Source organism: Sciurus carolinensis, chromosome 12 (assembly GCF_902686445.1).
Source record: "Sciurus carolinensis chromosome 12, mSciCar1.2, whole genome shotgun sequence".
Taxonomy (NCBI): domain Eukaryota; kingdom Metazoa; phylum Chordata; class Mammalia; order Rodentia; family Sciuridae; genus Sciurus; species Sciurus carolinensis.
In genome coordinates, this window is record NC_062224.1 from 100,553,237 (window position 1) to 100,580,210 (window position 26,974).

The following is a 26,974-nucleotide window of genomic DNA, read 5'->3' on the forward strand; positions in this document are numbered from 1 at the left end:
AAATAAATCAGAACAATTGCAGCTCGTCAGCGACATGTGTTGGCCTTCATCACTTTTAAAAAATATGGCAAGGGTGTCCTGAGAGACAAGGAGAATTCCACAGAGCCCAGACTTCAAATCTCCAAAATCAAAGGAAAAGAAAATGGTCCCTCCCAGGCAGCACATCATGCTGCCCTTTGCCACACAGGGATCACCAAATAAGCTTGAAGAAGGTGGACTCCAAATTAAAGCTTCAAACAGCTGATCTCAATTCCAGGTGCATCACAGGTAACAATCAAAATGATTTTCAAGTTTTCCATCTATCACTTGCCAAGTGAGAAGAGTTTAACTCTTCAGCAACTGATCTTTCAACTTGCTATAATTACTCTTATGGGAGGTAGAGATTTGCTGGGCATGAGATTCAGTTTACTTCAATTTGAATATTCATAAAGAATATCTTATGTATCAGCACTCAATATCTGCAGTAGATCACACATGGTGTGCCTTATTTAATACTTCAAAAATTTCAAAAGTTTCATTATACACATAAATTATAATGGAGAGCAGTCCCTTGAAGAGGGACATGGGAAGGAAGCAACCAAGCATACCACAAGGGCCACCGTATAGCTTCTAAGTGTCAGAAGACACGTGGACACACACAGGGTTAATGTTAGGCATGGGAAACTGGAAAATCATGTCTTAGTATTTCAGTTTCACCTTTGCTAAGTTTTCCTTTCTCTACTTCTTAGAGAAGTCCTTCCTCCTTCAAGGATGTTCTATCATTGTTATTGTGACCCCTTTCCCACCAAATTCAGATACTATCACTCACTTGGATGAGATGGATTCCTGGCTCCCTGTTTGCTAAAAGAACAAGAACCAGAAGGAAGCTGGGGCAGGGCCTAAACACGGTCCCTGTAGCCAATCATTTTCTTGTTCAAAGACTGGGCTTTCACACTGCCTGCACTTGCTCTGGGCAGGCCATCTCTCTCCCAGTCCTTCCTATGCCTGACCCTTTATCCTTCCTCTCTATGACTCAGATTTTACCTTCCCATGAAGTCTCTCACTGCCTCTGCTTCAATGCTCACACATGGATTTTACATGCTTTCCAACATATTTGGTATTATCTTTGGTACTGGCTAGTTAATGGAGATTGTACTGCTGTGATTCTTTGGGATTTAATGGAAAATGTATTCATACTTCTTATTTTACCTCTTGGCAAAACAAAAAAAAAAAAATAGTATATCAAGGTTGAGGATGCAGCTGAGTGGTAGAATGCTCAGCAGGTGCAAAGCCCTGGGTCTGATCCCCAGCACTGCAAAAACAAACACAAGTATATCAGTACAATGTATTTTTATTAATAAAAGCACTATAATTTATGAAGACATCACGTGAGGAAGTTTGAGACACAAGATTTTGTTACCTTCAAAGCTTGTAGTCCTAAACAAAATTGATGAAATAAAATCGAGATCATCCAGAAAGACTATACAACAGATTAGATTAATGAAGATTATTAAAAATCAACACGTATACAGAAAGATGGAGACTTGGTTTAAAAAGGTTATATAAGGAAAGCTGAGGGACTTAGCTGACAACTAGACCACTATTCAATAATGTGGTCTGGGGCTGGGGTTGTGGCTCAGTGGTAGAGCACTTGCCTCGCATGCATGAAGCACTGGGTTTGATTCTCAGCATCACATATAAATAAATGAATAAAATAAAGGTACATCAACAACTGAAAAAAAATTTTTTTAAATAATAATAATAATAATGTGATCTGCCTGCCAAAGAAAGCAGATAAGAGCCTCCAGCATCCCCAGAGACCCCCCACATTGCTCCAGGAGAGACCCCAGGTATCTTCTGGTGCAGGCCAGAATTCTGATCTCCAGTTAGTGTTATTTAGGTCTGGGGTATTGACAGCTCTCTGGAAGGGACTCAGACATCTGACAGGGTAATCAGATGAGTGATATTCAAAGTCAATTCTAATACTGAACATTCACAATTCTCCTTGATATTTTTCAAGACACAAGAATAAAAAAGATAACAGGGTAGTATAGCCATTTTAAGGGACTACTGGGGACTGAAACATAGCCAATTATATTCATGTATGATTATGTAAAAATGAACCCAATGTTATATATAATAATAGTGCATTAATAAAAAACATTAAACCACAAAATAAAATAGAAAAAAGTTTTGAAGAATTAACTGCTTCTGATCAATTTGGGTGTAAAAGAAACTCTTTAATTTTCCTTTGTATCTATTTTGTTGAAAACATTTAGTGTTTTCTCTAGGATTCCTGATTTTAGATCAGGAAACAGCATCCCAAGGAAACATTTTAAGCTCCATCCACACCATCACCTAAAAACAGACAGATCAGATTCAGTACTGTGGGGAACAGAGCAATCCTGTGGTTGGTTTACGTAGCATAGGGAGAGTGAATTCAGGCTCCATGGGTTTATGGATGTTATTTTGCCACAGGAACCTGCAATATTTACTCTGCAGTGAGTCACGTATTTCCCCTTAGGGAAATTCTCTTGTGTATAGGCACACTTTGAAAAGAAAAATCAAGGACTTTCCCATTATAGTCCACACCCACCCCATTCTACCCACCTGTACATTCCATTTTGAAAAAGCAATGTAACAGTCAGAATACCCTTTTATACCTTTTATCCTTTGAGGTTCATACAAAAGATCCTTAAGAAATCAGCCAACGATTTGCTTCTGGGTAGGGGACCAGGATGGCGAGCTGGAAAGAGTCAAACTTTCCCCCTTTCTCCTTCATTCCCTCACCTCAGGCTTCCTGGAGGACAAGGGGTTATTTGTCTTCCCTCAGAGAACTCCCAGTCTCGCAAAGGCTCTGAATGAAAACTCCAGCAACAAACTACTTACAGGCCCAAAGAAGTTCCCATGGTACAATAAAAATAATAAAGACACTATCTACAAATTTACCTACCAAATACACCCTGCCTTCAATCGCTTAAAAAATGCATCTTGTTCTTGTATCTCCCAAAAGTGTATGTAAAATCCCTCTTCAATAAATTTGTCACACTAGTTATTAGGAACATATGCTGAGCCAAGGGAGTGATTTTCTAGTTACAATTATTTTGTCATTTGTTGCTCAATTGCCAGCATGCCAATGACTCAAAGTGATCGGGAGATGAGAGTAAAAGTAAAAATAGTTAACTTTTTAAGAAATAAATTCATTTTATTGAGGATAAATCCAGCCCTAGACTCACATCTGTCTTTAATTATTTACTTTTCTGCTTTGAAGTAAAATACAAAGAGAAATCATATAAATAATCTTAATTTGATTAGATTAACAAGGTTGCATAAAACAATATTTATCAGGAAAGTAGAAGAGCAATAAAGACAGTGGTTTGGGCATTAAATGCCCCCAGGGTTTTTTTGAGACCTGTCTTGCTACTTGACAATTTTATGACCCAAATAAGACATGTTACCTAAAACCTCAACAGTTGAGTTTCCTCATTTGTGGAAAGGAAGGGGTCTGTGTGTGTGTGAGACCCGAGAGAATGACTTTCAAACGCTTGCAAAACCTTTCACAAAGCAGTTGTTCCCCAACTATTGCTCATTTATGGCATAGATACTTGGAGATTGCTTCTCCTGAAAAATCTCTGTAGTACTAGAGGTAGTAGTAGGAACAAACAGCATTCATCAGGCTTGCACCTAGGACCAGACACCCTTCTATTGCTCTTGAAGTTTTTACATATATTCTTACATATATTAGACTCCTTATCATACTTCCTGTCCTAATTTAAACAATTAAATATAGACCATTCCTCCTTTACAGTTTATATTTATAAACATGCTTATATATAAAATATATATTTATAATATATTTATATGTACAATGTATAAATATATGTCCAATGCATATTTTAAACACTTAAATGTAATAAAAACTGCTTTTTTGAAAAGTTGAATCATTTCACTACCAAACATGAAAATCAAATCTTTTATAGCTCTATTGTATATCTATACCTATGCTGACATAGATGCCTTCTCTTTTCTTTTTCTTTTCATTCTTGTTTTTTATTTTCTTTATTTGGTGACTTTTTCCAGTGATTAAGAAAAAGCATATTTTTACCTGGTAACATAATTTAGAATACTAGAGGGCTGGGAATGTAGCTCAGTGGTAGAGAGTATATGCCAAGCATGCCTGAGGCCCTGGGTTCAATCCCTAGTACCACAAAAAAAAAAAAAATCAGTCTTTGAATACTAGAAATTAGGTAAAGTGTATCCAAACTGGCATAGTAAATTATTCTTCTAAAATCAGCATAAACTTGTCTTCCTTGTGCTAACAGTCTTCACCTCCCAGTCATCATGTTTCATTTTCTCCTTGGGCAGTAAATTCTAGAACAAGCTGCTATCCTACAGAAAAAAACACCTCCCCCCACCTCAGCCTGTTTATTCTGTCTGTTAAACAGTAACTGGGTCCCATCCTGATCTTCATAACTCTATCCTCTTGTTATATGGTGTTCCTCATATATTTACTCTTATTCCTGGTCTTTTTCAAAGTCTGTTTTATTAAAATCCTTTACAAAGGAATTAAATTGTGTGCAAACATTTTCAGTTTGGGGGATTAACCATCTGTATAAAAGTTACCAGTTGTGATCACATTGTTGCAGAAATATCTTGGGTTTTATTGAATTATTTACATTTTTATTTATTCATTTTTACTTTTCAAGTGTTTGACTAATGGGCTTTTTGTTCTTTAGAACATCTGGATAAAATGCTTGAAAGCTTATCAGTGCCAATACCATTTTCTGAAAATCAACGCACATTATAGTTTCTTGTAAAGAATGCAACTGAGGCGAGACTTTGCACAGCGTGTTTATAAGCCTATTAATTCCCAAAGCTCTGTGTGATCTGAATACCATTTGTTGTCATTTGTCTTTCATTCTTGTCCCCAGAGAGAAAGTTCATTTGCTTTTCAAGTTACTTCTCTGTATTCCAGATGAAAGACAGAGAAAGAAAATAAAATCAATGTAATAAAATTAATGATTTAAGTACAATGATTTTTACGAATTTTTTTTTGAAAATTTTTAATTATTCTTTTTCTCAGTTCCTTATCTCTGTAAGAAAAAAAATCTGAGCCTTTTGTAATGTTAATGGACACTGATTTCATTTACTTTAAATTGACTTTACTTTTCTTGACTGCAAAGCTAATAACAAGGAGTATTTTTAAATATTTTCTTCTTTAAAATCCAAATTTTTAAAAAATATTTTTTAGTTGTCAATGGATTTTTATTTTATTTATTTATATGCAATGCTGAGAAATCGAACCCAGCTCCTCACACACGTGAGGCAAGCACTCTACCACTGAGCTACAACCCCAGTCCCCCAAGTTCATTTTAATGGCATAACAACCTTTGGGACTCCTATTATCAGTGATTTTGAGGGAGTTACTAAAAACGGTAGAAGGGAAACTAAGGAAGGGTCAGGAAATTACACACACAACAAAATATTTACATTTTATGAAATGTGTAAAGTTCAGTTTTTGATATTGATTTATAAAATATCACAATATTATCTAATAAGGAAGCAATGAAGAAAATCAGTACACTAGGTGAAGTGTTGTCTACAGCTTTTTTTATAGTTGACTCTTGTTTAAAATTTTTTATTTGTTCTTTAGAGTTATACATGGCAGTAGAATGTATTTTGACATATCATACACACATGGAGTATAACTTCCCATTCTCGTGGTTGTACATGGTGTGCAGTTACACTGGTTGTGTATTCACATAAGAACATAAGTTATGTCTGATTCATTCTACTTCTACTGCCTTTCCTATTCCCACTCCCTCTTCCTTCTCCCCATTCCCCTATTACCCCCCTCATATCCAGTGAGCCTCCACTCCCACCTTTGAGAGCCAGCATCAGCATATCAGAGACAACATTCAGTCTTTGGTTTGGGGGGGCGGGGCTGGCTTTTTTCACTTAGCATGATAATCTCCAGTTCCATCCATTTACCAGCAAATGCCATAATTTTCATTCTTCTTTATGGCTGAGTAATATTACATTGTGTATATGTACCACATTTTCTTTATCCATTCATCTGTTGAAGGGCACCTGGGTTGATTCCATAGCTTAGCTATTATGAATTGAGCTGCTGTAAACACTGATGTGGCCCCGTCACCATAGTATGCTGATTTTAAGTCCTCTGGGTATATGCTAAGGAGCGAGCTAACTGGATCAATGGTGGTTTCATTCCAAGTTTTCTAAGGAATCTCTAGATTGCTTTTCAGAGTAGTTGCACCAATTTTCAGTCCCACCAGCAATGTATGAGTGTACCCTTCCCCCCACATCCTCCCCAACATTTACTGTTACTTGTATTAACTGACTCTTTCTTAATGGATTTTTGTCACTGATTTTAAAAAGAATAATTTACTAGAAATTTTGAAAGCAAAAACATGTTGATAGGAGCCCCATATGCCAATAACAGTGCCCAATATTGAATGAAAGGGAAAAGCAAATATTTGATTTATTCTCCATATTGTTGTTCTGATTAAGCCTCCTCTTCATCTCATGAGGAAAAAAAAAGAAGAAAGCAAAGGAAACAAAACTCATCAGATACATCTAATCCAGAGGAAACCTCCTGAGATTTGGGCACCAACTTTCATTCTAGGGCAGAAGAAAGAAAAATCATTTGTGAACAGAGATAAAATTACATGGCCCTCTAGACTAGCTATATCAGATTCAATTCCAGAGGTGGCAGGAAGAGCTCTAGGGAGGGAGTCAATGGAGTGTGAGTCAGGAATCAGGATCCTTCTCCCTGAGGCAAATGGAGCAGTGCAGGACACTCCCAGCAAATCCTTCGGCACAAAAGACAGGAAATCTTAAAGTGCTAGTGCCAGGTCTCACTGGGAACGTAGGTATTTTCATTCTGGCCAGATTTTTCAAGCATATTCTCACAGAGGAAAAAAAAAAAAATGAATGAAGGAATACAGTAAATCCCTCTCTACAATTCTTCTGACTAGAAATCTCCATTACTTGGCCCTTTTGAATCTCTATAAGGCAAAGGAAACATTGGGTTTTTTAAGTGTAGTTGAACCATCAAGTAAAGTTTGAATTATATTTGATAGAGCTTTGCTGTTAACGCATACTCTTAACAGAAGCGCCCCGCCTCCGCCCCAAATGGCCTTACTTTATTCAACAGTTGTTTAAAGTACACTCTGCTGCAGACACTGGTTGATTCCCCAGGTGGAGCAGGGACAAAATGAGAGCTGCAGAGCTCTTGCCATCAGAACCTCACAGCAGAATACAGGAGCATAAAACAACAACCATGAAAATGCAGTTTTGATTTCCATGATCCATGTATAAGACAGAAATTTCTATGAAGTTGTTTTGGTTTTTTTTTGTTTTTTTTTTTAAGAAAAGGGACATCAAAGTGGCCAAGAATTTTCCATACTGAGGAAGAGAAAAGTGAATAGTAAGTAAGTGGCAAGACAATGACTTAAAAAAAAAGAATGATGTGGCAGAAGAGAAAGGAAATGGAGCGTTGATAGAGAAAGTATGTTCTGAAGAAATTCGGGAAAAGAAGAAAATAGTCAAGGGATAATTGCACAAATCAACTTATAGATTTATTAACTGTAACTCAACTCGGGATATGATTTACAAATAGAGACATGCACAAAATGGAGTCATCACTGAATACCTACCAGGAATACCAAACTGGGTTTCACACCTCATGCCCCAATTATGTTCCTACTATGCATGTTCCTAATCAAGTCATTTGCCTAACAGTGAAACCAATCAAAGCTTTATACCTCCAACTCCATCGTTAGCTCTGTTAATCTGCACATTCTGGTATATATGTTCAATCATTTGTCACAAAAAGTGAGCACATTCTACAGGCTGGGCATTTTATTTCAGGATTTAATGATGAGTTGGGTCAGACACAGTCTTTCAATGTGAAACCTCAACTGCTGTTTGATAGAGAGATAGTAAGATATGAGCAAGACTGGAGGCTAAGGCAGGGCTCTCTGAGGAATGGTATTCAAGTGGACATTAAAGAGTTTAAATTCAGTTCAGGGACCAAGGACAGGAACTGCTAATGTAAAGAGAACAGCATGGGCTGAACCCCAGGGGAAGCTGGGTGGGGATGCAGATGAGGAAATTCTGTGTGAGTCCCTCAAGGAGGGTGCAGAGCCCAGTGACAGAGTGGCACTAGATGAGCTGAGAGAGAGGCATGTCTCAGGTCATCCAGAACTACAGGAAGAACTTGATGAGGTACAGGAAAGGGGACAAGGGGTTATAGCAGTAGGCAAAATACCAGAGATGTATATTGAGATCCTTTAATTTACAGATTAGAGGAAGTTCTGGAAAATAAAAACAAGAGGAAATGCAATAAAATCACTTAGAGTCTTTTCTCTGTTAGTTTAAACTAAAGACATAGTCACTGGGATTAGGATGGTGCCAAGAGAAAAGAAGAGAAGTCAACAGACCTCAAAGACATTGAGGACGTTTTAAAAAAAGACAATGACGATTTGGATGTGAGAGGTGAGTGAGGGATATCTAAGTCCTGTTTTCAAAATAGCATTGAAACAAATGTTCTTCTCTAACAACCAAGTTATATTCACAGTCAACAATCTCAATGGTCAATTTATAGCACAGAATATCAAAATGACCTTAGTTATGCCATTCATATGGGGGGACTTATTATTTGTTCCTTATGTTTCTAAGTGAAGGAACTCATCTAAAGAAGGGCTCAGCGAATATTTTCCTTATGGAACAAGCAGTTACTCAACTCTGTCTTAGATAATGCATACATGAAGGTGACATTTTGAAGCCATTCTGTTCCATTCCAAAATCTATTGTTCAATTCATTCAGGACACAGGCAGAAAAAGGAAGTGGTATTTACTGCATTCCTTAAAAACCAACAATTGCTTCTTTCAGATTTAAAAAATATGGAAAGTCAGCCAAAGGTGCGTGGTTTTCCATTCCCCCCAAAAGAAAATTGAAGGCAAGCACTCACCTGAACGTAGAGTTCTCTGAGTTCATACTGAAATTTCTTGGGATCTGTGGTAATTGTCACTGGGCCAATTTCTGTAAAGATAAAATGAAAGATCAATAAATATTAATTGACAGCATAAAAGACTTTACTGTCTTTGCAAATATCTTTTCACTATGTATAATGTATTACTGATTAACAATATGCAGTTAGCAAAATATCAAAGACTCTTTCTCAATTTATATTCCAAGGAATAACTTATCCTTCACTGTGTGGTATGCATACCTAAGAGAGTGGACTTTTCAACCTGGGGAAATGCAAGTACAGTCAAAAATGTCACAGGGCAAAGAATTACAAGCTCCCAGTGGTGGTTCCTTCTTATTCTCCCCAGTCAGTAAATATTTACTGAGCACATACTTCGTCATTAGAACCTAAAAGACACACTTATCCTCTTAGTTTTCTCAACTATAAATTCTAAATTCATCTGCAGCTTTTTTGTAAGCCTAAATTAGTTCAGAATATATATTTTAATGCTACCCTAAGAGAAAAAGTGAACACTCATTACCTGTCCCACAGTTTTAAGAATTCGAAGAGGCATTAAATATATAAGGATGTGAGGACATTAAAAGTGCAAGAGATAGTCATATAACTCCTTTTCCTTTGGGCAGGATGGTTGGGGGTCACTATCACCAATCTGAACTGGTTTAGATAACAATTGCCTTTAGGGCTAAGGCCACCTTCATGACAGTCCTGATATTCTATATACCACTGCTTCAGAGAACAGATCAGGTTCCAGCCTCCCTTGGAGAGTCAGGGCTTAAATCATAAATCAGGTCAAGAGAAAGCACCCACATTCAGTTTGGGTTAAGATGGAGATAGGTATACAAATATAGATGCACACGTACACACATAATATTCATATTATTATTGGTAGAATACAGCATATCTGGAGTAGACATTTTAATCCCCAAAACTTACTTTTTTATAAAAAATAAACTTTTAAAATAGATAATCTGGAAGTGGCCTTTTATGAGTGTCAATTACTTGCCCCAGAAAGCATCCATATACTTAAGTGATGGTATTAAAATTCATCTGGGTATCATGTGTACAGACATACTTAAAATCCCAGGGTGGATGAGAAGTTTCCTATTTTATGTAATGGAGACAGAGCTGGCATCCAAAATTATAATGTGCAACTACATTACGAACTTATAAAAGATACTTAACATTTAATTTTTGCAAACTCTTTCTAACTTCAAAGACATGGGCTAGAAAAGGATTTTATAACTTCAAAGGACAATAATTAATTAGCCAGGCTTTCTATAACATGCTACATATGGTACAAAAACAGACTGTAGGATTTTAAAAATAAGTGAGGTAAACTGGAAAGAAGGAACAATTTGTCTGCCATAACTCATGTAATTTTTCTTAGAAATTACATGAGAAAAATGCCTCAGTCTTTAAACCATAGATTAGACACCTTGCAGTTTGCAAAAGGAATGGAGAGGTGATTGGATAAACCATGTGCAAATGCAAACATCTGCATTCCATACCAAGCAGAACCGTCATTAGCCATGTCCCGAGTGTATGGAAAATGAGAGAAGCCTACTCCCTCAAGACTAAACAAAGGCATACTTTGCAAAGGAATGCAGAACAGTGATGAACACGCCAGACAGTTACACCCTGACATATAAGTTGTCAGCAGCACTGTCAAGCCAATCTTCTATGTTCCTACATGGCTTAATACTGAAATAATTGTAAAATTTAAAACTCAAGAAGTAGGAAGGAATACAAAGAATGTCAGGAAAAAGAATTATATAAGAATAGAGTTTAGACATGCAAGAATAGACCCTATGATGATAAACAAAAAGGCCCTGGATATCTACTTTTTCTTAAGAATGGTGATCAAGGGATGCTATTAAAATAAGAGGACTGATTAGTCTTCATTTTAGTCAACCAGAGACTCTCAACTAGACACCTCTTCTTAGCACAGATAGGAAATCTCTCGTAAAACTCATTAATTTTTTTTTTTCAAACCAAACTGAACAGCTGAGATAGCTCTTTTATCAGTTAAGAGAAACATTCAGGAGAGGTAACAGCTTGCCAAAACCACCTGTCACTCCACTGTAAGCGTTCTTTCCACCTTGTTAAAAGTCAAATATGACTACAGCAACCCCAGTCATCCGCCCTTTCAGGCGGAGCTTCCATTCCGATCTTTCTCTTCATTCGGTGAGCCCTATGCCAGTGATACCATTAGCAGTTTCCTCTTCTCCGCCTTTCTGCTCACATTGGTTTCATCTGTTGCCAAGCCTTTGATGACATTCAGCAGGTACAACTTTGTCCTCACTTCTTGCCTGAACAGAGGCCTCTATTGCTTGTCAAATTAAAGGAGAACTCTCAAAGGCGATCCAAGCCCTCTCTTTATCCAAACTCCAAACTTGGTTAACACCCCTACGTAGGCAGCCACCGCACCCCCTCGCCATCCCATTGCTATCCCTCCTGTACTTCATCTGTTCAAGCACCGCTCAGTCTAAAAGGCCTCACTGACATCCTATCTCTTCTCATGTCCTGGCTTTTCTTGACCTCGCTTTAATGTAGAATTGATAATGGTGCCCATAATAAAAACATGGGAAGAATAAACATGCATGATATTTGGCAGAATGCAGAGAGCATCTTAGCATTATTCAGTGTATTTAATATAGTGGTTTACTAAGAATATTCACCCAACCAGAAATAAAATGACCATCCATCTCCAAACAGAAATCATAGAGCTAGAAAGGGCATTAAAAATCATTTGGTTTAATCTCCATATTCCTCAGACAAGAAAATTTGAGGTCCAGAGAAGATGAAATTGAAAAACTTCAGTGAAGAAACATTTTCTACACTGAGCATCTTACAAATATCCCCACTCTTCCAAGATCTCCACTCTGTGAATGATTATATCACTACTAACTTTCACCTCCTTTCCATTGGATGACAGGCAGGATGGGCCATATTCAGAGTTCCTAATTCAAGGCATACAACACCCATAATTCTCTATTACTGTATACCTGGATATTTTCTTTAATAGACTAAATGAAATTATCTGTCTTGCCCAGTAAGCACTAAAACTAAACATGATGAAAACTTGTGGGAAATTCCTTCTCAAATGTACTCAATAAACATAGGGACACCAATTAGATGTGGTTGACACTGGTAGCCTAAAGACTATAGACTCTGCCCTCAATGTCTCCACAGTCTGAAGGAGAAAATAAAAATAGAGATATATATCTACACTACCAGTTATAAAGGCAAAAACAGAGCATGAAAAAGGGTGTGTGGGACTAATAATGAATACTATTCTTTTCCAGAAAGAATGAAGGGACATTTCAAAAAAGAGGTGAAAGTTCAGAGTTTAAAATCAAAGAACAAAACTCCTTTATTCTTGCTTGTTTCTTTTTAAACTCTATACCTCAACTTCATTAAGTTCTGTAACATATAAGTTACAACCTGTATCTATGTACCTAGGTATTTTATTTATTTATTTTTAATTGGTGCTTTATAGATATATACATCAAGGTGGAATTCTCTGTGGTATATTTATACATGCATGCAGCCTAATTTTGTCAAATTCATTTCACATTTCTTCCCCTTTCTTATCCTACACCTTCCCTTCAAACTCCTTCTAACTTCATGGATTTTCCCTCTGTTCTTATGGTATGACTCTCTGCCCTTTTCTCCCTTACTTTGCTCATATGCTTTTCTGCATATGAGAGAAAACACTGAACCTTTTCAGTCTGGCTTCTTGCACTTAGCATAAGCCCCATTTTCATTCACCAACAAATGCCATAATTTCATTCTTCTTTGTTCCTGAGTGAAACTCCACTATGAAAATATACCATATTTTCTCAATCCGTTTATCTAGTGACAGGCACCTGGGCTGGTTCCACAACTGGACTACTGTGATTTGCACTGCTAGAAACATTGATGTAGCTGTACTATGGAAAGCAGTATGGAGATTCCTCAAAAATTAGGAATGGAACCACCATATGACCCAGCAGCTATCCCACTCCTTGGTATGCAATAGTTTTACAAGTCACAAGTTTACTCTGTAACATACAATGGATCTGTGCCTGCAACTGGACACTGCATCCACCACAGGATTCTGTGATCGCCCCACTGTGTTGATGTCCACTGTCAGCACTTTCAGTGGACAAACTCAGTGTGCATCTAGCATATTCCCAACAAGAAGAGGAAGGGGGAGAGGAAAGAGAGTGAGGTTATACTCAGGCCTTCACATCCTGTATTTCTTAGACTTTCATACCTGGAGCCTCCAGACTCAACCTAAGCCCATGCTCCCAGATGAGGGAGAACAGCGATTAGTCCAATGAAAACACAGGACCCAATGTTTTGTTTTTTACTTGAAACAAGCTATTGATCTACATCAATAATATTTCAATTTTCCATATAGAACTTATTTTTAAAAACAAAATAAACGCCGAGGTAACACACATTATTAAAAATCTAAGAAATACGTCACACTTCAGATGACTACTTTTGTTAAAAAAAAAAAAAAAAAACCAGTATCTGAAACTCCACAGAGGTCTTTCCCCTATTCAATAATTGTGTTATTCCCTGTTTCCTAGGGATTTATCAGATGGGTTGGATTTATTGCCAGCACCTCAGTCATTGTTCTCTAATCTGAGTTGCTGGATTGTACTTGAGAAAATAATGGAAAGAAGTTCACAATGTAATATTTTCTTTCATTGCTTCATTTGGCAAGATCAATATCCAACTCCTGACTTCCTTTTCCTTTCCACAAACAGATTTCTGCTCCTTATAGTTTTTCCACTTTACTAAAAGTGGTTTTTTGATAATAAAGGACTATTCACTGCTTATTTCTGGGGTCTGCATGGTTTGATAACAGCATTCACAATTTTTGTTCTTTCTTTAAAAATACATTTCTTGTCTTTATGTTGAAAGTTATACACAAACAAGTATGTGAAACTAATGAATATTTGCAAGGCATTGAAAGAGAATCAAAGATGCATATATCAAAGGGCCTGCCATAATAGATGTCAAAGAATAGTTGGAAACTTAAAACATAACAAGTTTAACCCTCTATTTGCCAAAGACCAAGCGATATACATATAGAAGGAGGGCAAAGTTTACATAAGGAAGAAGACTTCTGAGCTCTAGGGAATATACAGGAAAGTTATCCAGGAAAGGTCCAGGTATGAAATGGGACTTGAAGAGAGCACCAGATGAAAAGAAGCTAACAAAAAAGCAAAGAAATTCTAGGCATTAAAACACGGTCTGCTCAAAATCCCTTTCATGAGCTGAAACACAGCATGTTCACTTACCAAAAACTCTACTCTTGAATAATTTAATACAAATCAACTCTAACCTCTTTGTGTACAAAGATGTTAGTATAAGTATCCAACTATATTCAAGCATGAAAGCTTTTTTCTGTATGAAAAAATATGTTATGTTTCCTGCTTTGGGATGCTGCAGAAAATCAGATTAATAATTATATTTACTTGAACAGTTTTCAATTTAAACTAAAAAATGCTTTTTCTGGATTTCTCCATTCTTGTTCAATTACAGTGTTGCTGTCCAGACCATTTTCAAATGATCTGCATCCAACGGACAAAAGCAGAACTGATTCATGACATTGAGCTGAGTTAATGCCAAGAATATTTCAGGAATCATTTAATTGAGTACACTTCTCCTCACATTAGAACAGGTAATTTTAAGGACCACTTAAATGCCTTTAATGTATGTTTTGGCAATAAAGTTATACACTTGATGCCTTTTATAAAATCAGAGTGAAGGATAAATTCATGCAGAGCAGGTTATCTAATGTTCATTAAACAGAATTTTGTCCCACTATTCAAGGAGATTACCATTTAACAATGAGCTGTATGTTAACCTTAAAAATATAAATTCGGTAACATTGCAGATAGTAAAGTATCATGTGAAAATCGTTTCACTTCATGGACTGATGAATGGTATGTAGAAAATTGTTAACATGAATCAAGCAATGTTACACAGTTCTTTAAAACAGGAAGCAAAGAAGAATGCCTTAATAATGGGCACAGGGTTATGAGGTATACAGAGTAGGATGCTATTGCTTAGGCAGGACCTTAGCCAAGAAAGCAGCGAGCACTTTTGCAGAAATAGCCATGGGATTTTTACTGGATAACAAAATTTAGATTCTTGGTTTTGCATGTAATCCTAAACATAAAATGGCATTTTTTAGCATCAATATATATCCATATACTGATAAGGTATAATGAAACAGAACACATAATATTTTGTTACTCTACTTAATAAGATTCAATTAACAAGCTTTCCAATGTGATCAAGATATTCTAAAAGCAAACGAAAAGAAAATAAATGCCAAGTTTAAGAACATTTTTAAATTTAAATAATGATGCTATTATAGGGAAATGTATTTTAAATTTTAAGATTAAATTTTGAAATTCCTTTCAAAGTTTGCTCTTCATCAACTCTATTTTTTTAATTGAAGACTGCTTTCTTGATGGCAATTAGTACAAGTCAATAAACATTGATCTCCAAAGAAGAGATCAGCTGTTTTATCTGATTACTGGTCCACTGAGAGCTGAATGAAACTGAACCAAATGATTGCTGAGAGGACTCTGATCAATCTTGCCATTTGGGAGATGAAGCCATAGACAACTGAGGTGTGGCATATGCTGTTCCACCAACTGTAAGAACCATGGTGTCTCTGTACAAAAGGGCATCAGCTGCCCAACTCTTTAGATGCACTGGAATTCCATTGTTCTCCTGAAACTCATTTTTTATTTCTCTGGAACTTTATTTTTAATGCCTATTGAAGCAGTGTTGATGGGACTTTGGGCAAGCTGACAAAAACCAGGCAGATTGTGCAGCCTCTTGGCTCAGTTACTTCCCACCAACCACGACCACAGAATACCAGCAACAATTCTTAATCATTAATATTTTTCCAAATAAATCTAGCCATCAGTTAAGGAAAAAGAAGAGAAAAATTATGAAGGAAGAAGTAAAATGTTGATAAAGAAGAAAAATATCCATTTGCAGGTCCTCAGAAAAAGAATCTTTAACACTGTTGAACTTTCTCCATGTTGGGAAAATAGGCTGCACCTCAGCCTTGATTGTTTCTACAACCACCAAACAAATGTATGTAGTCTTTTGATCATGTCCTCGGGGAAAACAGAATCAGTGATCCAAAGCCATACTTATGAAGTAAACATTTTATTTGCAAAAATATGGGAGAGACATGCTAAAAATATAATGGACATATGTGGATAATATGTGTTTTTCTTTAAATTCTTGCTTTAATTCATTCAAAACCAAGTTCTACATCCTTAAGGATGATTCAAATTGTTAGCAGAAAGCACAAGCAAACAAATACATACAAGAGAGAAGTCTTGATTATAAGAGTTAGAAATAGATATTTCTATTTGGGTGTGTCTGGGCAGACAGCATGGAGTTATGACCAGTGCAGTTGTACAAGGCCTTTCTCTCGAAAGAGCCCGCCTTGGAGTCTAATATTGAAATAAATTTTTCCTTTGGAATTGTGTTTTGTAGGTGAAGTTCAATGGAACAATGGAATAAGCTCTCCAGGATGGAAGCCTTCCCACCACCTTCAAGGATAGGTCCTCCACCACCTGTTCTCCCACCCCCAGAGACCCCAGAAGCAACCCAATAGCTCCATTCCTGTTCCTGTCATCTGTCACCTTCAAAAGCAACAGGACCTGGATATGGGTTGGGAAAGATTGAGATCAGGGAACACAAGCATTCAGCACCATCTTCAAATAGGGCACAGAGGTGGCACCACCCTGCTCCTGGCTAACACTTTCACCCTGGCTGAGCCCAGAGGCCAAGCATCAGGGGATGGAAAGCCCACACTCCCGGTCCAAGCATGCCTCAGCACCAAAGCTGAATTATCCCTGGGTGTCCCCTGTCCATCAGGAATTGGGATGGCTGGCCCATAGGAAGAGGAGGCATCTGGCTTAACTTCAGTGGACCCCATTCCTAGATGAGAGCATAGTGCTTGGATCCTAAGGCTTGTACCAGGGGGAACCTCTCAAGGTAATTCTGCCAAAGGAAAAGGCATCACCTACCCCACAAAGAACGTTCTAGTGCTCACATGAACCTGTCTTTGCTCCAGAAGTATACTGGTACCCAGGAGCTCTCTTACACTGGTTTTATGGCTTGAGGTTCATCCCCTTCTTGCTTCCAACCTCCTGCCATCTGGTTTAAATTATTAACATGAATTTTACTATCCATCTTTAGTTGGTGCAATGCCCATTTTAAATGCAAATAACAGAGCATTTAAATAGTATGGAGATTCACCCAAATTACCCAATTCATATTTTTGGCTGATCCCAGATGTTGTCTACAGCTGTCCAGAAGAGACAAACACAAGCCAGATTAAGGAATGTTGAAGAATTCTAGCAACCATATGAACAGCACAAGCATTCCAGGTTTATCAGGACACTGGGATAAGCAGTACGCCTTATTTAAAAACCTAAAATATTTTTTAATTTTTATTTTAGGCTCACATAAAAGAAAGCTAAAATTAAAATATGTGCATTCTTCGGGCAAGTTACTTTATGGGTTTAATATATTTAAATCAAAATCCCATACAGGAATAGTTTTCTATGTGTATTTAGAATACTTGCCTTATCTTTCAATTTATTTGGGAACGCCTAAGGGCATTTATATCAATAAAAACTGATAAAGAAGCCAATAAAGGACATCACAAGCATCAACAAGTAAGAGGAGAGGAGTGCTGGTATACAAATAGATATGTAATAACTGGGAAAGACTGCATTATCCATAAACAAACAGGTTATCTCAAGGCAGGCAGCACAGAACAGGATTATTGACATTATATATATTTTTTAAAAAAATGTTTTGTAGTTGTTGATGGACAGCATGCCTTTATTTTATTTGTTTATTTTTATGTGGTGCTAAGGATTGAACCCAGTGCTAGTCAGGTGCTCTGCCAGTGGGCAACAGCCCCAGCCCATTTTTTTTTGGGTGGGGGCGGGGACTGGGAATTGAACCTATGAGAGCTTAGCCACTTAGCCACATCCCCAGCTCTTTTTTATATTTTATTTAGAGACATGGTCTTGCTAAGTCCCTTAGGGCCTCATTGAGTTGCTGAGACTAGCTTTGAACTTATGATCCTCTTGCCTCAGCCTCCCAAGCCACTGGGATTATAGGTATGCACCCCCGAACCTACTTTTTATATATAAATTTGATTCATATTTTATAGTATATACTAAAATAAACTCCAAATGGATTAAATTGGTAAATATAACCATTGTAATTATATTTACCTAAATCCAAATTAGAATATATAATTAGAATGTATATCTACATTCTACAGACATATATTCCAAATTAGAATACTATCCTGTCTCAAAGCAATACTAGAAATCACAAGGAAAAATACAGATATTAATACATAAATTCAATGAAAATTAAAATCTGAAACAAAATATAAAATAAAAACTGGAAATATCTTCCCATTAAATAAAATACATTAAAAGCTACACTCTCTGAAGAGAGTCCATTAACAAAACTACTGTTCCACGTGGACATGCAAATCAATATTTATCATCTAATATCAAATAAAAAAAAATAACACTGTACTCATTGATAGCAATTATCTACAAAGGGCCAAACATAAGGACAAATTCTGAAAGGCAGTGCTGGCGTAAAGACTGATGTTTAGAATAGATGAAATGATGAGTACTTTTTCATTTTTTTTTATTTTAAATTATTTTCTAATTTAAGAAGAAAGGGACGAAGTTCACTTGATCGCACACAAGCTTTAGATATGTCCCTGAATTTTGGCTCCTGTTAATTTGTTTACAATGGTCACTGAAAAAAAAAGCACAAAAGTATGTCTCTGCATAAGGCAAGATAACAAAGAAGTTGTTAATTTGAGGCATTATCTGTTAAGAGTTGTGAGATGAAATATTTAAAGTATTTTGAGGCTAATCAGAACCGTCATTGTCTGGATATGGTGTTCTCTTTCAATCTTCTCAACTCAAAGTTTTCATCTCTTTTAAGTGCACAACTCTTTGGAATGTCATCTTCCTACTGTCATCTTTACTGCATATACAAAGAATTCCTTTTGCTTGAATGAAATGACACTGTTCAGACTTTTAACACTGAAATCTAACCACAGCCTAATTTGGGCTCTTTTCCTACACAGTACTGATTTTTTGTTTTCTCCATACTCTCTGGCAATGCATGTCTATTCAGATACACATCTGTATTTGTCTGGCTTTTTTCTCTTCAAAGAATATTTTAACTATGAAATATCTGGTATAATTGTAAATACTGCACATGAAACTGAATCATCAATGTGACCATTCATTTTAAATTTCATTATTTCTCCTGTGATGAAGTTCAGAGTGTTTACCTTAGTTGGTAACTAAAAGCCTCCCAAGACTTTGAAATTACCCTCCATTTCTTTAAGGTCAGTGAAGCTAATGACTTTGTTCTGGTTTGAATCCTCTCCAAAGGCATTTCAACTTACTGTACATCATAGTAATACTTGATCATGGGAACGCATCCCCAGATGAGCTACCTGACTCCCTCCTTTAACAGATCACTAACACAGTGCTGCTATTACAGAGACGCCTGTGTGTCCCCACAGATACCAGGGGGCTGCAGCAGATTTCCAAAACTTAACCAGAACTGTAGAGGAGAAACCAGAGACTTCTGTGGTATTCTCTCCATCACAGTGATCAGGCCTCTTACCAGTTGATAAACTCAAGGGTGTCCGACCTCTGCTCCAAGTTCTGTGTTTCTCTACTTCATCTTAAGAATATCCCTGCTAACTGATTCTATCAAGCCTTCTCTTTAAGACCTGAACTCTAAAAGGCAGAATTTTTTTCTTCATTGTACATATTCTGTACTCAAACCTAAGTGCAATAATTAGCATGTGTTTTACAGGCATCCATTAATAACAATTAGCAGAGACACTGAAAGGGAGATTTGGTCAAGTAAAGTTCCTAACCAAAGTCAATAATACTTCTTAGATTGCTCTTGATCCAAATCCCACTAGAAATCGTCAGAATCCAGATGAAAGTGGCATATGATTTGGGATTGTGGACTCACATGGCCCACATTTACTAAATGTTTGATCTAAGAAGCAGTCTGCTCTTTTGATTAAGAGCTCAGGCACTGGAGTTGAAACCTCTTGGGTTGGATTCAAGACTATGCCACACACTAATTTGGTTTGTTTTAAATTTTTGTCAAGTTCCTTAATCTGTATGATTTTTACTTTTGTCGTCTATCAAATGGAGATAATATGCATAGCTACACCACACGTTTGTCATGAGAATTTAATGAGGATAGTGTACACAGCGCAGAGCTCAGGACACAATAAGTATGCAGGAAATACTAACTGTGCTGTTGCTTACTGCTACTACTTCCTACAGGTTTCAGAAGACATGATTCTAGGGATTATGATTGATTAAATAACTACTATAATATGGAGAAAAATCTTAATCTGCAGGTTCAGAAAAGTAATATTTTCTAATGCCTATCACTACTTAAGATAATTTAATGAATTTGAAATTTTCATCTCAGAAAGAAGGCAAATTACATTCTTATAAAGATATGCCTTCTTAAAAGTCTACATTTTACTAATAAGATGAAAATAAATCAAATGAATCATTTTTATGTGTGTCAGTAGATAACTAAAAGTCTACTTTCTTGCCTTCGGAGATAATAAAACATCATTCCAACATGTCATTGAATCAGATGTGCAAATTTGAAGTTGGATGATTATTTCAGAACTATGCTTAATCTTTCATTTCTACTTTTATGATACATATTAATAATCAAGAAAAGATTAAAGTAAAAATATTTACCAAAAATAAGTTTCTGGTTTCAGATTACTTATTAATACTTTACATTAAAATACTACTTCCAAGTTATATTATCTGTCACTTTCTTCAAAGTAATCTGGAAAAATGACCACCTCCTCTTTTTGTTTATGTATTTTTTTTCTATATGAGGCTGTTTTCCCCATTTACTCATCAAACCTTTCCTCAAGACTCAACTCAGATCCCAAGTTTTTGGCAAAGTTCCTGAATATCTCACTCCTCTGAATTGTCTCAGCTATTGGCTGGGTATTTACCAAATGCGGCAGGCACACTCTAAAATAGCTTCCAAATATCCCCACTTCCTAGAATTCAGACCCTCATGTGATCCCCTGCCCTTGAGTGTGTGGTAGACCTAATGTCTCGCTTCTAATGAAAGACAAGGACAAAATGATAGGGCGTCGCTACTAACACTAGTTTACTAAGAGACTGTGGCTTCTGTTGTTTCTCTCTTGCCTTCTGATGGAAACCAGGCATGTGCACCAGCCATGTGAGCGACCTTCTCACCCTAACAACTGGCAAGGATTGAAGGGCAGCCTCTGGCCAACAACCAGCAAGTAACCTGAGGCCCAAATCCAACAGCTTAGGAAGGACTCCATCCTGAGGACCCATGTGAGTCACTTGGAAGTGGATCCTCCTTCAGTCAAGATTTGTGATGAACACACATCAGATCAGAGCCCTCCTAAGAGACTTGTGAGAGACCCGGTCAGTAAGTCATGCTGAGGTCTGTGACTCAAAAACTGTTTGTGCTAAACAACACAAAGTTTGAAAATAATTTTACAAAATTTAAATTAATAAAATGTAAAGTGAGATGCTGCCACAGTGGATAGCTACAATCATTTAAACTGGATTATTACTCCTCTGGTGACAGGAACTTTTGAATCTTCAGTTCTCAGACAGTGCCCCTCATTGTCCCATGTTGGTGAAGTTACAGAAATTGTTAGATAACAATTTTGAATAATATATACAAGTCACTATTTTAAAATAGTCACCACACAAATTTGTCTAGGAATCTGTAATTTAACTTAAAACAGAAAATACATGTACCTATCTTTATATGTGTATATGTAATGAGTAAATGTCTACAATAAAAATACACAGATACATTAATAACAACTTTAGAAGAAATGAACATTTAAATATTAAGGAAATAAAAAGTATGATGGCTAGAGAAAATAGAAAACATTGATATGGCTGTCTGAAAAATAGTTGAGAAAAAGAAAATACTGAGACTTACAAGATATCTTAAAATACAACAATTATTTACTTAATCCTAAAATTGTTAAAGAGATAACTAATATTAATGGAACTTCTGAAGTCATTCAGATTATCTCTAATGAAGTCTATTCCATCATGGTAATTTAAAAAGCCAAAGAGGCAGATGAAAGAAATGAAGAAAATTCAAAGCAATTGTAATTGAATTCAAAACTCTTAAGTTATTAATGAAGCAGTGTTCTCTGCCAAAGAATAAATTGAAAAAAATATGAGCTTCTCTTCTGACAAACATTCTTCCTCTGATACTTTTTAATTCAATAAATCATTTGTATGTTCCTATTAGGTAATCATGCCCTGTGCCTAAAGCTGACTATTAAAAGCCTAATAAGACAGTTCACATTGTACGTTGCCCAGTTTCTTGGTGAATTTATGTGACTTTTTAATCTCAATCTATCTATTGAGTTTGTTTAAAAAAACAAAAAGGAAGAAAGTATGTGTCTGACACAGGAGATCAGAAAGGCTACTGAAAAGGTACTTTCCTGATGAAGGAAAAAAACAGATTGGAAGAGAATGGAATATCATTTATATGCCTCATGATTGACAGTGCAAAGGAACCAACTGTGGCAAAGAGAATATTTTTCCCCATGAAACTCACAATCTTAGAAATGAACCAGAGAATAGAGCAACTGAACAAAGAAAAAAGAGCAAGTTGTAATAAATGCTATAACAGAAAAAAAGCAGGCTATTGAGGCCAAAATAATGGAAAGAGTGGCTGCTTAATATGACAGTAACTAGGGAAGACATCTGTTTTTTCTTTTCCTTTGTATAAAATAAATGTCCATAGTCCTCTTCCATTTTTATATGGGGTTCTTGGTTTTGTCCTGTCAATTTGTAGGAGCTCTTTATATATTGACTAAATTAGTTTTGGTCTCTGATACATGTTGCAAAATATTTCCTCCCATTTGATGTTCCTTTCAGCAATTTTGCCCATGTAGAAATAGTTTTCTTCTATGCAGTAAGTACAATTTATTAATCTTTTGCTAATGACCCCTGGTAGTTGGGAAATCTTTCCTTATGATTACATTATAAAGAATTCTCCATGATGTCTTCTGGGATTTTTATAGTTTAACATTTACATTCATGATCCATTTGAAAATTATACTAGTATAAGATCTGAAGTATGGGTGCATTTTTTCCAGATGGCTAACCAGTTGGCACATCATTGTTTACTGAAAAATTTCATTTTTCTCACTGATATTATAAACTACTATTATTAACATATGTCAAATGTGACCAAATTGGTCAATATGCTCAAATATGACCATACTTTTTAAATAACTAAGGCTTGATGCTATGTTTTACTATCTTCCCACATCTTTACTCTTCTTTTGGTGAATTTTCCTAGCCATTCATGCTTGTATATTTTTTCACACCAATGATAAAGTAGCCTATCTACATCCAAAATTATTCTGAAGGTATTTTTGTGAATGCCATGTTAAATATGTAAAATGAATTTAAAGACTGACAAGATGCTGAAATTGTCTATGGTGTATTATTCCAATTATTGCAGACTTCTGGGAACCTTAGAGGTCTTTTCAAGGTTTTGTTTTATTTTTTACCATCAAAAATCTGCACATTTTGGTAGGTTTAATGTTAAGTCTTACATTTCTTGCAAATGCTATGAATTAGGGTCTTCCTTCCATTATATATTTTAAATGCTTATATCTTGATTTCTATAAAAGCTATTAATTTTGTATACTATTTTTTTCTTTCACCACTATACTTAAATCTTTTATTGAAAGACTTCTTTCAGATATACAATCATAGACACTGTAAATGTTTTTCTATTTTTATATCATTTCTTTCTCTTATAATTTCATTGGTTAATACTGCAGAACAATGTCATATAATAGTGGTGACAGTGGACATCACTGTGTGGTTCCTAAAGATAGTCAGTGCATCTAGTGCTCCCTCCATTAAGGATAAAACTGGATTTGGGATTGAAACACAAGCACTTAATCAGATTCAGAAAATATTCATCTGTTCTCTATTGTATTTTTTAAAATATTAAATCAAGCATGACAATTAAGTCATGCATATATTACAAGTCTTACATATATTAATATTCCTATGTGTTCTTCTCCTTAGATGTAATGTTAATGAACTTTTTTTATTGAACAATTATGTCGATTAAATAGACACCCTTAATGAGGATGTTTTATTCCTTTAATACATGTGAGATTCTAATGGTCAACATTTACTAAGGATTTTTTCAGTTATTTGCATGAACATGAATATAAATAATCTGAAGTTTTTAGTGCAATGTTCATTAAATTCTGATATCCACATCAATCTTATGGGGTGTGGAAAATGGTGGAATGAGACAGACATCATTACCCCATGGACATGTATGATTACACAAATGGTGTGAATCTACATTGTGCAAAGTCATAGAAACAAAAAGAAACAAAAAGATTCATTGCAAAGTCAATGAATCAAAATGCAGTCTGTAAAAATAAAAGAATAAAAAAATAAATAAGTAAAAGAATTATTTTCCACAGGTGGAAAAAATACCAATCTCACTTTAAAATTGATAAATTTCCTTTCACTATTCTCTGGAAGAGTTTAAATACCATTGACATTATCAGAATTTAAGCATTTAATCAAATTCCCTTGTAAAATCATCTGAGCCTAGTGCTTTTAATGATGGTGGAAATATAGATTTCTCTGGGGTTTTTTTTGTTTTGTTTTCAGTTAATTTGTTTTTATTTTCTATATGCTTTGTAGTCTTTTAGCAGATTCTCTCTTTCTGGAATTTAACCACTTTATTCAATTTTTCAAATTATTCACTTTGAGTTTAGTAAAAAAAAAAAAATTCTTAGGAATAAATTTCCAGTATTATGAGATATTTTCCCTATTCTCCTTTTTATACCATGTATTCGTGCCCTCTACATTTTTAACTTATTATAGAATAACTTACCTTCCCAAAGAAAAGTATTTCTATTTATATCTTATCTAATTCATTTATTTAGGTTTTTATGTTCATTATTACTTTGTTTGCATAATTTTTATTTTCTTCTGACTTCCTAAATCATTACGCAGAATACTAAATCTATGCTTTTCTTCTGAGAATTGTTTTATCTATAACCATAGATTCTGATGTGTTGTGGCTTTGTTACCTTTATTTTCTATATCTTAAAACTTTTAGTTTGGATTTCCTCTTTCACATGGAGTTTGAGAGATTGTTTTTAATTTGATGAAGTTTTTAAAATTGTATTCTTTTGTTATTAATGTTTAGTTTTATTCAGTCACAATTCTCCTTGGTACTAAAGATGATTGATCTCCATTAACACTCCACAGCCACTTTAAAAGAAGATATATGCTTCATTTTCAGGAAACACTTTATGTATCATTTAGATCTACGTTCATTAAATACATGGCCTTCTACAGTCACATATTTTTGTCCTCTTGCATTGTTATGAACTATGAAAAAAAATTAAAGTTTCTTTAATGTGCTTTTACTTTGGTTGCTATTGTTTAATTCTATGAATAATGACGTTTTCCTATTGGTGCATAGATATATTTCACTTTTATTTTCACTGTAAATGACTCAATCCTTTATAAAATTTTTGTTGTAGTTCATTTATCTATTTATTTGTTTGTTTTTTAGATATCTCTGATTGACCACTGTCTCAAAGGAACAATATTTTCTGAGTAGTACATATTCAAAATCATTTGTTATTGCCTTCATACTTGACAACTGTTGCTGGTTATAAAGTTATTTAGTCACATTCTTTCTCTGAATATTTTATAGGTGTTATCTAGCATTTCATGTGTTACAGAGTAGTTTAAGGTTACATTAATCTTTTTCTTCTACAAGTGACTTCTCTCTTGGCCACTATTAAATTCACTATCTGTGAATTTAACTTAGATGTGTTCTTAAACTGATGGTTCTGGGACAATTTCGATTGGATTTGGTCCACATTTTCCACATGTAAATACAAAAGTTTAATTTGTAGAAGTCCTCTTAATGTATATCTTTAAATATTTATTTTGTCACAGAGATTCCATTTTATTTACTAGCAACTATAATAATGTGTGTTTGATTTCCTCTGCCTGTCATTCATAGCTATCTACCATTTTTTCTCTAATCTTTTAAACTACTTTTATTTTTAAAAATATTTTTATTAGTTGTTGATAGACCTTTACTTTTTTACTTACTTATTTATATATGGTGCTGAGAATTGAACCCAGTGCCTCACACATGCTAGTCAAGCACTCTACCACTGAGCTACAACCCCAGCCCTAAACTCTTTTTAAATTTCATTATGCTCATTTTTTTTTCTCACATTCATCCTCTTCTCTCTTTGCTATGTTTTCAGCAGTGTTTTTTTCAAGTTCTCCTGCTAACTTTACCTTGACTTCTGTGTTTCCATCTATCTCTTCTGTTTCTTCAATCTCTCCACTATTCACCTACTGTCTCTTTTCTGAGCTCTTGTACTTTTGATTTGCACTAATCCTTCATGCACAACTTATTTCTTTAATGTTTTGTTATGCTTCATTTTCAAATTTCTTTTTTGACAGGGGTAGGGTACTAGGGATTGAACTCAGGGGCACTGGACCACCGAGCCACATCCCTAGTCCTATTGTATATTTTATTTAGAGACAGGATCTCACTGAGTTGCTTAGGGCCTTACTAAGTTGCTGAGGCTGGCTTTGAACTCGAAATCCTCCTGCTGAGCTGCTGGGAATACAGGTATGCACCACTCTGCCCAGCCTCATTTTTTAAATTTATAGCACAATGTTCAATAACATTTTTTTGTCTTTTGCGTGATCGTGTTTTATTTTTTCTCATGAGTGTTTGAGTTTCTTCCTTTCGTACCTTTTTTTTTAGTGTGTGTGTGATATTTT

General features: G+C 35.5%; 1 protein-coding gene across 1 annotated transcript in view; it reads right to left on the reverse strand.

Annotated features, from left to right (window-relative positions):
* Positions 1-26,974, reverse strand: part of Hmcn1 (hemicentin 1) — a 413,611-nt gene that overhangs the window by 297,699 nt on the left and 88,938 nt on the right. The window contains exon 2 of the mRNA XM_047520702.1: positions 8,976-9,046. Within this exon, the coding sequence (XP_047376658.1) occupies positions 8,976-9,046 (71 nt within the window). The remainder of the gene's footprint in view (positions 1-8,975; positions 9,047-26,974) is intronic.